General features: G+C 39.6%; 1 protein-coding gene across 4 annotated transcripts in view; it reads left to right on the top strand.

Annotated features, from left to right (window-relative positions):
• Positions 1–14,435, top strand: part of mta3 (metastasis associated 1 family, member 3) — a 30,451-nt gene that overhangs the window by 1,981 nt on the left and 14,035 nt on the right. For all 4 annotated transcript variants that reach the window (XM_023284416.3, XM_035954683.2, XM_035954684.2 and 1 more), the window contains exons 2-14: positions 159–226; positions 1,380–1,473; positions 4,617–4,743; positions 4,897–4,960; positions 6,382–6,499; positions 6,769–6,871; positions 7,390–7,489; positions 7,614–7,802; positions 8,584–8,658; positions 9,832–9,890; positions 10,056–10,174; positions 11,478–11,635; positions 13,542–13,764. In XM_023284416.3, the coding sequence (XP_023140184.1) occupies positions 159–226; positions 1,380–1,473; positions 4,617–4,743; positions 4,897–4,960; positions 6,382–6,499; positions 6,769–6,871; positions 7,390–7,489; positions 7,614–7,802; positions 8,584–8,658; positions 9,832–9,890; positions 10,056–10,174; positions 11,478–11,635; positions 13,542–13,764 (1,497 nt within the window). The remainder of the gene's footprint in view (positions 1–158; positions 227–1,379; positions 1,474–4,616; positions 4,744–4,896; positions 4,961–6,381; positions 6,500–6,768; positions 6,872–7,389; positions 7,490–7,613; positions 7,803–8,583; positions 8,659–9,831; positions 9,891–10,055; positions 10,175–11,477; positions 11,636–13,541; positions 13,765–14,435) is intronic.

Here is a 14,435-nt window from a genome sequence, read left to right on the forward strand (position 1 = left end):
TGAGGGAGAAAATTACACCATAGTATGTGACCCAGCCAGTTTCCCATCCCTTAAAGGACTATACAACAATGAGTGCAATATACGTGTTTAAGTAGATTATTTTCACATATTCAATTATCTGATACAGTGAAGTAATCAGTGTGTGTTTGCCGTTGCAGATTATGTATTCTTTGAGAACTCCTCCAGTAACCCTTACCTGATCCGTCGGATAGAAGAACTCAACAAGGTACTGAGGTGTTTGTGTCATTTTTGTGTGTTTGTTCCCCTTTATCCCTGGGGGTGAATAGCATGGATTCCTCTCCATTCCTGCTCCCACCCCCCTCGCTTTTGCCATTGTGTTTGTGCATTTTGTGACTTTAGGTGCTCGTAATGTGACTGAAAGAGACAGATGTTCCCTGGTTACCCAACCCAATGTTTGTAACACTGGACACATCTGTGGGAGGTGTAGGTGGGGTGATAATTGTAAGGAGTATTTCAAGAGCTTACATAGTATTGAACTAAAGAAACGTTTGAGTATAAAGTGATATAAAGTCTGATATTTGTGCTGGTATTTTTGATCAGACATCAACTTTTCTGACCAGAACTGACACAGTATTAAGTGAGAAATACTATACCAGCATTTTTAGTGGTGTGAAAAAGCTTTCCTTGTGTTGTACTTGCAAGAGATGTTGAGATAAATGCAGGTCATTATCAGATTGTGTGGGTGAGATAATGAAAGATCGGGTCAGTATTAGTTACAGAAAAAGCATATGGAGGCTGTAGATTATAATCTAAAGACATGAGACATTGCAATTATTGTAAGTGATGAACAGGACAGATAAAATAAGAGGAACTTCCTGCAGTATGCTGTCTTGATACAGATACAGCCTGTACGTAGCCTCTCATGTTAATTTGTTATTAAATGTATGAGGTTGATAAAACATGAGATTTTTGTGATGTAGATTGTAAAGGTGTTGGCATTATAATGCACTATGTTGTTCCTGTTATTCTGTCAACATCCTTTGTGTGAAAGCTGTTAGAAAATACATCCTCTCTTACCTGTAACTTCCCCAGAAAAGCAGCAGAACTTGGAGGGTTACAGCCGAGTAAAGCTGAAAGATTTGAGAAAAACCTCGTACAACCACATCCACTCACTCTGCGTCAGTCACGATATTTAATACCGGCTGAGTCTTAAAGCTTGTCGGCCTAATTATACAGCGAGACAAGAAATCAATCATCTGATCAAAAACACAGTGGCAGGCCTGGTCAGCCTGTCATAGCAGCGTAGTGTGATGAGTACACAAAAGAGCCAGGTCTCTTGGGAAATTAGTGGCTTGTACGGGGAGGTGTTGCCACTATTTTCAGTCAACCTGGATCTTTTCTCCTCTGCTCTGTTTTAGACCGCCAGTGGAAATGTGGAGGCCAAGGTGGTTTGTTTCTACAGAAGGAGAGACATCTCCCACAGCCTCATCCAGCTCGCAGATAAACATGCAAGTGAGTAGCAGCCCTTTTCACACATTCACACTTTGTGTTTACATGTGGACAAAAGTTACGATCCTGTTCAAGCAATTAATTGTTTCAAGACACAGTAGAGTTTCTGTAGGATTTACCTATTAATATACTCAAATGCTGTGCTGAAAAAACAAGTGGAGTGATTGATTAGTAGATAAACTAAAAACTAACTGGTAGTATTTGCTGTTTTAAACATTACAAATGTGAAGATTTGCTCCTTTTCTCCATTTTGCAAAGTTGTAAACTGAATATCTTTGGGTTTTGGACTGCAGGTCAGACAAAATAAGCAATTTTAATGTGTCTTGGGTTTTGGACGATTATGTTGTGGGGGTTTTTTTTTTTTTGTTTGGTTTTTTTTAATATACTGAACCAGTTCTGACATTTTGTAGAGCCAACTATTACATTATGATGCTACTGAAAGTTTTAGTCTTGTTGTGTTGGTTTTAGACAGCCAGCAGTTAAAAGATTAATTGAAAAATTAAAAAATTAATACATGAAAGACAAAATGCTTACATTTAAGAAGGGGCAATTTGTGCATTTTTTTGGGTCTTCTTGACTTAAAAAAAAAAAAAAGACAAAATGATTATTTTCAAAATAAAATAGTTGACCAGTTTTTGATGATTAAAGGACATGTTAATGGGAAACAGTGTTTTTCAGTTACAGTTCGAAAGTTCAAGGAAAATGTCATTAACAGTCTGCTGCGTGTCAGTCAGGCAGACATATCCAGCAGCACATTGCAAATTACAGCATTCACTGTCAATTAGGTGTTTTTTTTCTTATGTTGACCACGGTTTCAGAGTGCCACCGTTTAGTCACGGCTATTTTTAGCACAGAGAAAATTGAAACGTAAATGAGTGCTCCTGTGCGACTCGAATATGTGCCGCCATTCACATTTATGCTGTATTTCACATTAATTTCTCAGTTACTCGAAAAGGGAGAACTGCAGTGTGAGTGTGGCTGCATGAGAAGAAGTGGGAAGAAAAAGAAAGTGTTATCACAGCAACACCTGTTCTGTGTGGGAAGACTTCTACCTGTTTCCAGAGGCTCCCAGTCACTGTAGAACAAATTATCAGTTACTTACTCAAAGTAAAAAAGATGCCAAAGCAGTTAGGATGACTGAGACGAAGAGCAGCAGGACATCCAGTGAGCATCGTGTTTTTTTTATATAAAGTTTACATTTCTCAGCCCTGACAGGAAAGACAGGAATGCATAATGGCTGAATGCTGTTCTGTGCGTGAGCAAACTGCTTGTAAAAACCAGTTTTGCAGATTTAGCTTGACTCTGTAAACATAAAGCGACCTTCAGAGCAAAAATATAAGCTGTACAGTATGCAGGGACATATGCATCGATCGCAATGCTGTGCCAATTTCACAAGCTATTCGGAGTCTGTCATCTGCCAGCTGGTCAGAAGAAGAGACAGAAACAATAACATTTATTACTGCCTGACACACTGTTAAAAAAAAAAAAAAAAAAAAGAATTAACTCAGTTTATGGGTCATATTAGTTCTGGAGGAAAACAAAAGAAAAGCCACTAAATGTGATATACAGAAGTACAACAGCTCATATGAGTCGAACCTGAAATGCTTGGAAATACTGATCTACAGGTTGAGGTTTATTTCAAAACTTCTGTAAAAATGTCAGGAGGGAAGTCCAGGGCTCTTGCTTTTGGAGCCTTTTCAGCAAAATTTGCATCTGTTTAGTTCGTCGTGCTCATCAATCATCGCAGCGCAATACCAAACAACAGCTGAGGGTTAAACATGAGTTTTGCAAGAGAGTTAACAGGTTGGTTCACCCAAATCTCAAAAATACACAAAGGTTTTCCCTCCTACCAACAGTGGCATTTAGCTGTAAATGTCACAATATCAAGCATGACCAAACACAAATCATTTAAACACATCAACTTTAAAAAAAATGCTCACATTTTGACTGACTGAGCAGTAATAATGTTACTAAAGCTATTTTCAACTGATGTTTTGAGTCATCACTAGGTGTTCTTGAGCAAGGTGACATTCACCTTTGTGAATCTGCTACCACAGATACGAGCAATCACAGTTCACAAATAATAATGTGCATTTCCACTACATGTTTTTATTATAATATTAAAAACTGAAATGAAAAAATATCCCCATACAGGCTCCTGTTGTGTTGCAGTGGACGTGTTGCTGCATCTTCACTCACTGCTGCCATTCATCATGTTGTTATTGCCCAGTATTTCCAGTTTAAACAACAAGCACAGTCACGTTTTTCACATTTTGGCATCGATCTCCGACCAAAGTGTCATTTCCTCACTAGTCGTAGAAGTCATTTGGGTTTTTTCTCTGCCAAAGAGATTGCTGCCGATTTCCCAGCATAATAGAGGTGAATAGAATTATATTTGTGGCACTAAAGCATCCAAAAAATTTGATATGAAAAATTCAACAGAGCCTGAGATTGCTTCCTCTTTTACGATTATCAGCGAGTGATGTTTGAATGCATACATTCACTGAGCTACTTACAAAGTTCCCTCAAAAGTTTATTTCTCAGATACAAATATGAGATTGAAATCCTGTGTTTGAAAGTTTTATAATCTTTTAGAATCGGATGTACAGTGAGAAATCAGGGTTTTACTAGTCCTTCCTTGTAGGAATGTGACTCGATAGCGGTGCTGTTTTACTGTAAAAACAGCTGCCGTAATAATGTAGTTTTCAGTGGGGGGTGATCTTTATTTCTAAGTGTATGCCTGCTTTGTGTGACAGTGATTTTAAAATGTTTATACGCTGCCTGGCATTGTGTGCTGACTCAGCTGCAGCAAACTAGCTAATCCAGTATTTATGGATGAACGCTGTGTTCTTCAGATTACATTTCTAGGCAATCTTAAGTATAATGGCTTTGGCTTCTTAAGTGGATAGCAGCGACAGAGTGTGATTGCAAAGCACTCAAGAACCATTGTACCAATCTGTTGTATTATATCTGAAGACAGCACACCTAGCACACAGCATCTGAAGACTGAGTGATAAATGGGTGAATCTGTGACTTTGAAAATGAGTTGGGAAGTAATTTATCTGTCACGAGTGATGTATACATGCCAATGTAAGTGTTTCCTTTAATATGATTTCTGATGTCTTCTCTCTGTGTGCCTTTTGCAGAGGAGTTGGAAGAGGAGAAGGAGAACCCAACAGAGACAGAGCTAACAGAAAAACAGAAACACCAGCTTCGCCACAGAGAGCTCTTCCTCTCCCGGCAGTATGAGAGTCTACCTGCGACACATATCAGGTACAGATACACAAAATGGACCCCACGGGTCATCATCTGCAGGCAGTGCCCATGGATGATCACTCATTCAGCCATGAACACATCCATCAAGCATTGTTGACTTCATTTGTCTGTGTTTTACATGGTGCCTCCCCCTCTTTCTCTCTCCATTAGGGGGAAGTGCAGTGTCGCATTATTGAATGAGACTGAAGCCGTTCTTTCATACCTTGACAAAGAGGTAAGCCCGAGAGAAGAAAATCTTATGTCTGTCACTGGCTTTTGTTCGCTCAGGCTTGTATCATAGAAGGTGCATTTGTATTTTACATGCCTTTTTAATGTAGTGGCCTCAGAAAGCATTCATACACCCTTTTTTCAACTTAATTCTGTTGTAGATTTTGTATTAAATGAATAAAATTGACATTTTCCCATCTACACTCAGTAACTCACAATGACAAAATGCAAGTGTGTTTTTGTGCAAATGTTTGCAAATGTATTTTAAGTCAAAAACTACAAAAATTGAAGGGGTCCAAATATATTCATATATCAAAAGTTGACAGGCATCAAGGACTGCAGCTAACGGTTACATTCATTGTCAGTCACATGACAAAATAATTTCTTTTTCTTATTTGGATTTTTCTTGTTTAAAAATTACCAAAACCTGTAAATATCTGTATAAGTAGTTGCTTTTTTCTCTTTGGCCATTGTTTTTGACTATAGAAAAATCGTTTTTTTTTTTTTTTTTTTTTAACTAAAACTTTGTTTACTTTCTAAAATATTCTTGTTTAGCCGATATTCCATTAAGGATTGTTACTCCGCCAAGGAACGCCTCAGAGTTATGTGACAATCGGTGTAGGTGAATCCTTCCGTCTGTTAGCAACATTACTCAAAAACAGAGCAACAGATTTGGATGAAATTTTCAGGGCAGGTCAGAAATGACACAAGGACCAAGTGATTAGATTTTGGCAGTGATGCAGCTTATAGTCTGGATCCATGGATTCGTTAAGGATTTCCCATTGGCGGCATGACGTCCCTGTAACCATGATAACAAGTGAAGTCTACGTTCTGCTTGCTGACGATCACAAAATTGTGATCCTGCTACAAATCCACCGCTGAGGACTTATCATGACTTATCCATTGGAAATGATACAAGGAACAATTGATTAAATTGTTGGAGTTTTTCCAAGTCCCATCAGTTCCTGCTGCCCGCTACATATTTAGGTCATGTGATTCGGTATCCGTACATAACGTACACATGCATGACACACGCCTGTACTCAGTGCAACATCATTTTGTTTGTGGGTATATCTATATTAAATGGACACATTCTATGTTGCTGTGACTTCTGATCATTGATAACTAATAAAAAAAAATGCTGCATTTCTACAAACATATGGTGCATTTGTGAAAATGTCATGTGGAGGAATGAACAGTGTTGACGGAGTACTGCGCTCTCTGAGTGTTTTTCTTGTTTTATCTATAATAAGAGGTAGAGGATATCGGTAAACCAGCAAAATTTCCTGGCAAATTGAATGGACACGTCAGCGAACCTTCAAATAGATCCATTTGTAAAGGTTAAATGCAGAAGTGCAGTTTGTCATTGAAGTCAGCATAAGAACCCTTTGTCCTTGATTCAGGTAACTGATGTGTCCATTTCTTCAGGATACCTTCTTCTACTCGCTGGTGTATGACCCGACACAGAAGACTCTTCTGGCTGACAAAGGAGAGATCAGAGTGGGACCGCGCTTTCAGGCAGACGTGCCTGAAATGTTACAAGAAGGTAGATTAGATGCTTAATAGTAGATGAAACTTGGTTCTGTTAAATAAGCCATTTCTCTAAAACAACAACGAATATATTCTTTCTGGTGCAGTCTTCTCGTGAGTGATTTCTTTGAACATTTTGTAGGTAACTTTTGGGCAATTTCACGGGTTTATAACCATGAACTTAACTTGTAGAAAATCAATGTGGAGTATAAATTGGTTTCTTCACCTTCAGTGTGCAGTTACGTTCCTGTGCCATCTGCAAGCTGACGCCTTTGAGTTTTGCAGGTGAAGCAGATGACCGGGACCAGGCCAAACTAGAAGAGAAGCTGTGGGATCCAGAGTGTCCACTCACCAACAAACAGATAGACCAATTCCTAGTTGTGGCACGGTAGGTCACCTCTGACATACCCTGAAAACCTCCTGATCAAATCAGCCAAACAGGCAGTTTAATAAATGAAATAACTAGTTTTTGACACTTTATGACCCCTCTTGCTGTGAAGGATACAATGTTCTGCTCTGTTACTCCATCTGTTTTTGTGTGATGATAAACATAATAAATGCACATTGTTGGCATTGAGGCATAGCTCATGTCTGGCTCATTATTCTCACTTTTATTCAGTATGTGGATTTATCACAGTTTTTATTTCTAAGAAATGAATTAAAGTGGATTAAAAATTTATTATGCAAGGAACTGTGGTTAAATCACTGAAATTGCTTTTATAATAATGAACAATAAACCATTATTTACTGTGATTTTTGCACTTGCAGCTCATTTGCATTTACTGAGCATTTTCTGTCCCAGAAGGCTAACTTTTATACAAAGATCTCTACTGATCATTTGTATGCAGAAGTGAAGTCACATATGTAGTATATATTCACTGTTCATGTTTGTGTGTATTTTCTCAGGGCGGTGGGGACCTTTGCCCGAGCGTTGGACTGCAGCAGCTCAGTTAGACAGCCAAGCTTACACATGAGTGCAGCTGCAGCCTCACGAGACATCACATTGGTGGGTTAAGTACACACACACACACACACACACACACACACACACACACACACACACACACTCACCCTGCAGCACCTAAGTGGCATTTAAATGATAGATGGTAACCCTCTTTCTGTGGTCGCAGTTCCATGCGATGGACACTCTGCATCGTCATAATTACGACCTGTCCAGCGCGCTGAGTGTACTGGTCCCAGCAGGCGGCCCAGTGCTCTGCAGGGATGAGATGGAGGAGTGGAGCGCCTCGGAAGCGGCCATGTTTGAAGAGGCACTAGAGAAATATGGAAAAGACTTCAACGACATCCGACAAGACTTTGTAAGTGTTTTTTGTAACTGCACTCTTGCTTCTGGGATGCTGTCATCTGCAGCGTCAAAGTGCCATAGTGATGCCAAGATGATTTGAATAAATGAAGACTGATGCAGAAATAATAGTCTTTAAATATTAGGTTTTCTGTAGCATTTCTTAGCATTTTATAAGGTGAGAGACCAGATGAGCTTCTGTCTTGCAGGATACAGTCTATTGTAATGAAAAGTGGAACTTGTTTAGCATACTGATGAACAGTGGAGAGTTTTGGCTTTGCTGCTGGAGACATTTGAAAAGTTTCTGCAGACGCTTTCGTCCTCTTCAGTGAAAATCTGTCACAATAGGAATCCAAATTAGTAATCGGCATTAATTCAAGCCGATCGCAGCTGCTATTCTGTGAAGGGCAAAATTACACATTTAAACACTCGCCTTTCAGGCCTGTGGAGGAGGGGAGGAGTGACTATTTGATTCTTCTGAACTTTCCTTCCCACCATCTACCTATACGGCACAATAAAGCCAGGATATGGGTGTATGCGGTGGCACCAGGTGCTCATGAATACTTATTAAATGTGTGAATCACTGTCTGTGCAAGAGAGTGTGTTTTCGTCTAGGGCCAGAACCAAGCAAAGCCAGTAGCTCTCAGCCTCTGTGGTCACGATGCCTCTTGCTCATGAATATACATGAAGGCTTCACACCCAGATGGCAAGTACATGAGATATTAATATCATTAATTTGCTCTCTGTCTGCCTCTCTCTCCCCATGGCTCCACATTCTACTCGTTCTGCTTTTGAAGCTGCCATGGAAGTCTCTGACCAGTATCATAGAGTACTACTACATGTGGAAGACCACAGACAGATACGTGCAACAGGTGAGATTACTGCAGCATTCATCAAAACAATAAATGATTTGTTGTTGTGGTCGCCTTTGGCTGTGTTGTGGACAGTCTGACAGTTTTTAACAGCTTTAAGTGACCCTGAGGCGTTTCTGTTTACATCTATCATTATGCAACTAAAATGCCTTTTTATTCACATTTATATAAGAACATACAAAACCAGGACCCACTCATCACAACACTACAGCGCTGCTAGTGGGCAAAAACTCCACAGGGGACCTTGAAGCTACTTAAACAAAATCAAAAAACAACCAAAATGCATTTGTACTCTATTGTTTAACCTTTCTAAGATTTCTAAAGTTATTTTGTCCTTTTATGCTTTCATTTCTTTCTTATGTCTGTCAACAAATGTATCACATACTCCTGTTTTTTTCCCTCCAGATCTTTTGCTGTAGATTTATTAGCTACCACAAAGCAAGTTTCTCTTACAAGAATACTTTTAATTTCATTTTTACAAATCCGTTAAAGAATTACTGAACATTGGTCCATATGAATGAGGCTTAAAAATGTTGGATCTTAACATTTTTAATGCAATTACGTACTTCATTAGTGCTGTAATATAAGATCTTTGAAACTGTATACGTCTTAAGTGCAGTGCAGATGTTCTGTCAAAAATGTAATTGCATGTCCAACACTACATATGGCTACTTAGAGAGCTGTTTACAGGCTTAGTGGTGCAACGATGTGTAAAATTTGTGTAGTGTCTGTTTAAAGGTACACTGACAGGAGTTTGGTTGCAGGAAAAGTTTACACAATTATCAAAATAAAACAAAAGTAAGGCTGTAGAAGTTGCTCAGGAGGAAGCATCAACCAAAAACACAACACGAATATCACTCCATAAACTTGTTTCCCAACATACTGATGTAATATAGGATTAAGCCTTTGTGTCAGAGGATTACTAATGTCTGCAGAGATAAATCTGCTTTTTCTACTCACTGGAAGGTGACGCAAACCGTTACGTGCCGAGAAGACGGGAAACCCCACCTTTGAAATGCACAATAAATGATTAAATTTGTAATCCTATAGGCCTAATTTCACGCCATGGAGCTGATTTTAAAAGGTTCCAGATTGTCTGAGTGGATGTTTGTTGAACACAAGAGATCTTTTATTTTGTTAATGAATAAATCCACTTTGTTTCTCCATGAGCAGAAGAGACTGAAGGCAGCAGAGGCAGAAAGCAAACTGAAGCAGGTTTATATCCCCACATAGTAAGTCTCTTCATTTCAAATTTCATTATTCAGATGTAGATTTTATAGCTGTTCCTGTAGCAGCGAGATGATCATTTCCAGTGTGTTCTAATTTAAAGCACTGCAGAAGACAGCTGCAGTCATTCCACCTTTTAAACTGCTTCTTCTTCTTCTTCTCTCCGACAGTAACAAACCCAACCCCAACCAGATCTCAATGACCAATGGCAAGATGGCGACAGTGAATGGAGCGGGCCCCGGGGCCTACCATGCAGCAGGCGGGGGCAGAGCCTGCGAGAGCTGCTACAGTGAGTTTTGTTTGTGTGTGAGTGAGGGAATGAGTGTGTGGTTAAGCGGGACAAGTGTGAAATTAAATCGCTAGGGCAGTGGATGTCGGTCAGTTAGGAATGAAAGTGTGACAGATGATGTGCTAGTCAGCTAAAGAGTTCGCTATTTAGTTTTTCAGACTCTAGAAAAGATGCTTTACTTGTGTTTTCATCATCCCTGCTCATCTTATTATACACTTTAGCTGCTAGAAATCCATAAATGAATCAGTGTCTCTCGATAAGGGTTAAGTAAGAAGAACTGCTCCTTTACTTAAACTTGAGGTAGTCCATTGTTAGGGAACAGACTACATGGGCCCATATTCCATAGGCAGTGGTATTTCTTGTCCTTATCTTCACTGTCTCTGTGAATACAGGCAAAAAATCATCCCTGAAAATAAACTTTAAAAAGAAAAGGATTGGGAGTATTATAAAAATGTGCCTGCAAGTCTGCGTGTCAGTTTATAAACGTAAACGCTAAACCTACTGTGCTGCAAGCTAACAATTACACAGTTCTTTTTTTTTTTCAAAATGTCAATCACAGTTTTACAAAGAAGTGTTTATAAACTCCATGTTTTGTCCAATTCACTGTCCAAAGCTTAAAGATATCTAATGTACAATGAGAGAACACAGAAAAGTGCAAATCCACTCATTTGCAAAGTTGCAGCAGAAAACATGACGATTTTGTTTGATAAATGACAATTATTTAGCAAGCTTTCTGTTGTGGGCAGTCAGTTTGATTAATGAATTGTTCCTGCACCTCATATTTCTTACCCTAAACTCACAAATTGGCGTACTATTGAAATTGAATGCACCAAGGAGTGTAGTGTTGGCTACAGTGATATGCAAATAATGCTGCTGTTTGTTTTAGCAGAAGCTGAACTGCAACTATACCTCAGCTGCCAGAATGCAAATCAGAGAATATGTAAAAATTGGTGACAGTCAATCAATAAATTGTCCTTATGCTTTGCCAAATTGTGCTTAAAAACTGGAAGTGGGATTTAATAAGGTTTAGGATTTAATTAAAACCAGGAAAATTTAAATATATCTCTACCACACTGTCTGTTATCTGTCCGCCTGTCCATGTACCAAAGTTTTAATGTTTATCACGTACTTTACAGTCGATAGCAGCTATGCAGTGTTAGTAATTCTGGAGTATGAATATTGATAAATTCGTTTAGAGAGAGACCGGGACAGAGGAGAAGAGATGGATTTTCTGAGTGCCTTGAGACCATTTTCCCCTCTGCAATCCGTCTAACAAGCATTAATGCATTTTGTACATTAACAGCCATGCAGTCGGCCCAGTGGTACTCATGGGGGCCTCCAAACATGCAGTGCCGCCTGTGCGTTTCCTGCTGGATGTACTGGAAGAAGTACGGCGGTCTGAAGATGCCGAGCAGAGCTGAGGGCCCCGAGGAGAGGACCTCCCCTAGTCCAGCAAGCAACGTGAGTTCAGACAGATGTAAAATACAGACAAGACTGAAAACCAAACTTCTCAAAACGTGTTTAAATGTTCAAACTCAAGTCTTCAGAGATTACAGAAAAACAAAGCTTTTTAATTCCTACAAATCTGTGCAAATCTGCAGGATAAATTTGCATTAGAACCTACTTTGTGAAGCATAAGTTGAATACGCACGACTGCAGGGCTGTAAAATGTAACATCCACGGTATATAAGTGATGTCTTGGCTGCCACCATCAATTATTCATCGAGCTCACAATATCCCGTCCTCTGTCTCGCTTATTAGCTGTTAATAAATTTACACACGCTCCACTTTGACTTCTTTCAAGTGTGAAAACTTACCAGTTAGAAGGTGTTGTCTCAGAATTCAGCTTTACAGGACCCTGTGACTTTATTTACCCTTTTATCATCCTAATGTAAATGTTAACTGAACTATAAAATCAATGACTGTAGAAATAATATGTTTATTTAATGTAGTAGTATGAACCTTTACTAATGTTATAAATTGAAAGTGTATGAACTATGACGTGTGGAAAGGTTGACTCTATACCACAATACACGCTCGGCTGCCGGTTATCTGGAGTGATACAACAGTCCTGCATTAAATGCCCAATTCATGAAGGTTTTAATGTTCAGCTTTTATTGAAACTGTTTTTAGAAGGGTGCTGATTCAACTTTATGGTTGTTTTGGAGGCTGTAATTATCCTCAAAGGCGTAAACGAGGTGGACAAAATATTGAAATCACCTCATTGTCTTACACAATGCAGTTCAACAGCACCACAAACTGCAGCCCCCACAGTGACTGATGAGTTAAAACAACTCCTCTGTGAAATTGTTTTAGCAACAGCTGAACATTAAAGCCTTTATGAAGGAAGAACTCATTGTTCGATTGATTATTATTTTATTTAACCTTCTGAACCCTAAGCGGTATTTGCTCCTGTCACATTTTTCTTTACTCTGTGCAATATAAAGTCCTGCAACTCACTGGAAACAGCACAATCATGGCTAGAAGCAGAGGGAACTGGGCAGCATCCCCTTTGCAGTATAGCAAAGTTATAATGCCATAAACCATTAAAAAAAATTGAAGCAGAAGTTGAATTTCATTGATAAAACCTAGACAATCTGTTTCCAAGTGCCCTCAGTTGTTATTGATACTCGGGAAGAAAATGGTAGCTCTGCAGACTGTAGATACTTCATGACTTAGAGTTTTAATTTGTTTCCACTCTCAAATCTGCTCTTTAAACTGCCCACAGTTCAGCCCAGTTCACTTGAGAAGTTCTTGAATTTTTGTCACGACTGTTGGTTGCAGCAGAATCATTCATGGCTTGGTTGGTTGTGCAGAGGAGTGTAGAATCTTACGTTTTGTACAGTGTCCGGACAATACAAATGGTTTATTTATGAGAAATTTTTTAGGTGAGACATACAGAACAGTGATTTTGATTAAATATCCCAATTTTTAGCTTAGATTTGGTTGTTTTTCCCAACAAACCTAAAAGTCACAGCAGTTCAATGACAGTTGGAAAATTGAAAATCTGACAGCTGTTCCTGTTCTTAAAGTTTCCCTCTATGGTAAATGGTGCAAGTTTGGTGTATTTCTCCTAAATAAAATGCCTGTCAAACCTACCAGGCTGTTATGGGGTACAGAGCGTTAAAAGTAACATTTGAATATGTTATTGTGGAAAACATAATGATTTTTAAGCCTTCCAAACAGCTTCCTGTGAGCTTTTGACATAAGCATAATCTCAATATTAAATACACTGACACAAGGCTAGTGGAACAGACAGCCGCCTGGAATTGAAGTGGGACTTGGAGCCTCAGTAGCGTTTATTTTTAAATATTCTGTCTGCATTTCAGCTGTTCATTGCCTTTTCTGTCCCTCCTTCGATTTTCAGGAGTCTCGCTCAAGGGGTCACGCTCCTCGCCAGTCCAACCACATGGTGCCGATGCGAAACAGCGGCAGCCCCAAGTCCTCCATGAAGACCAAGCAGGCCTTCCTGCTGCAGGCCACCCGCCTCACCAAGCTGGCCCGGCACATGTGCCGTGACATCATCAGGCTGCGCCGCGCTGCGCGCCGGCCCTTTGTCCCCATTAACTGTGGGGCCATAAAGGCAGAGTGTAAGAGCTCTTTCAATTCCTCTTAACTTCGGCCACATGGACGCACACAACACAACACACCTGCAGACAAAACACAGCAACACAAACACACACACTCACCCCCCCCTCACCTGTCCTCACCCCGACTGCCCCGCCATCAACCCATCTCTGCCCGTCTCTACCCCCCCACCCTGTCTGTCTCTCTTTCTGTTTTTGTTATTATTGTTATTATTATTATTTTGTTTTTGTATTCTCCCACCCCCTGTTTCCAATAAAGACTGCCTGTCCTCATAATTATGAGTTTTGATCATCTTTTCATTCGTGTTTTTTTTTTCTTTTATCTGTTGTAGTTTTTGGTCACTGTGAACTGAAAGACTGTTGGAATTCTACACAAAGATGAAACAAACAGGGCTATTCCACACGAGCACGTCTGCATACACGCTGAAAATACACACATAATACCTGAACTTGCTCCTGTCATTAACAAGTAGATTGTAACAGCATCCGATAGAAATTATATTCCAGTCTGAGCCGTATATTTGCTGAAGTTAGATGTAGAGAAAATGTATTTTACTAAGAGAAGCTCTATTTTGCACGGCGCCCCTGCTGAAGGTTCGCCCTCTCTGTGCTGTCATGTCTGAGCCAGTTGTCTCAGCTACAAATGTTCATTGTAAATACTCAACCTCAGCTTC

This window comes from Amphiprion ocellaris, chromosome 18 (assembly GCF_022539595.1).
Source record: "Amphiprion ocellaris isolate individual 3 ecotype Okinawa chromosome 18, ASM2253959v1, whole genome shotgun sequence".
Classification (NCBI taxonomy): Eukaryota; Metazoa; Chordata; class Actinopteri; family Pomacentridae; genus Amphiprion; species Amphiprion ocellaris.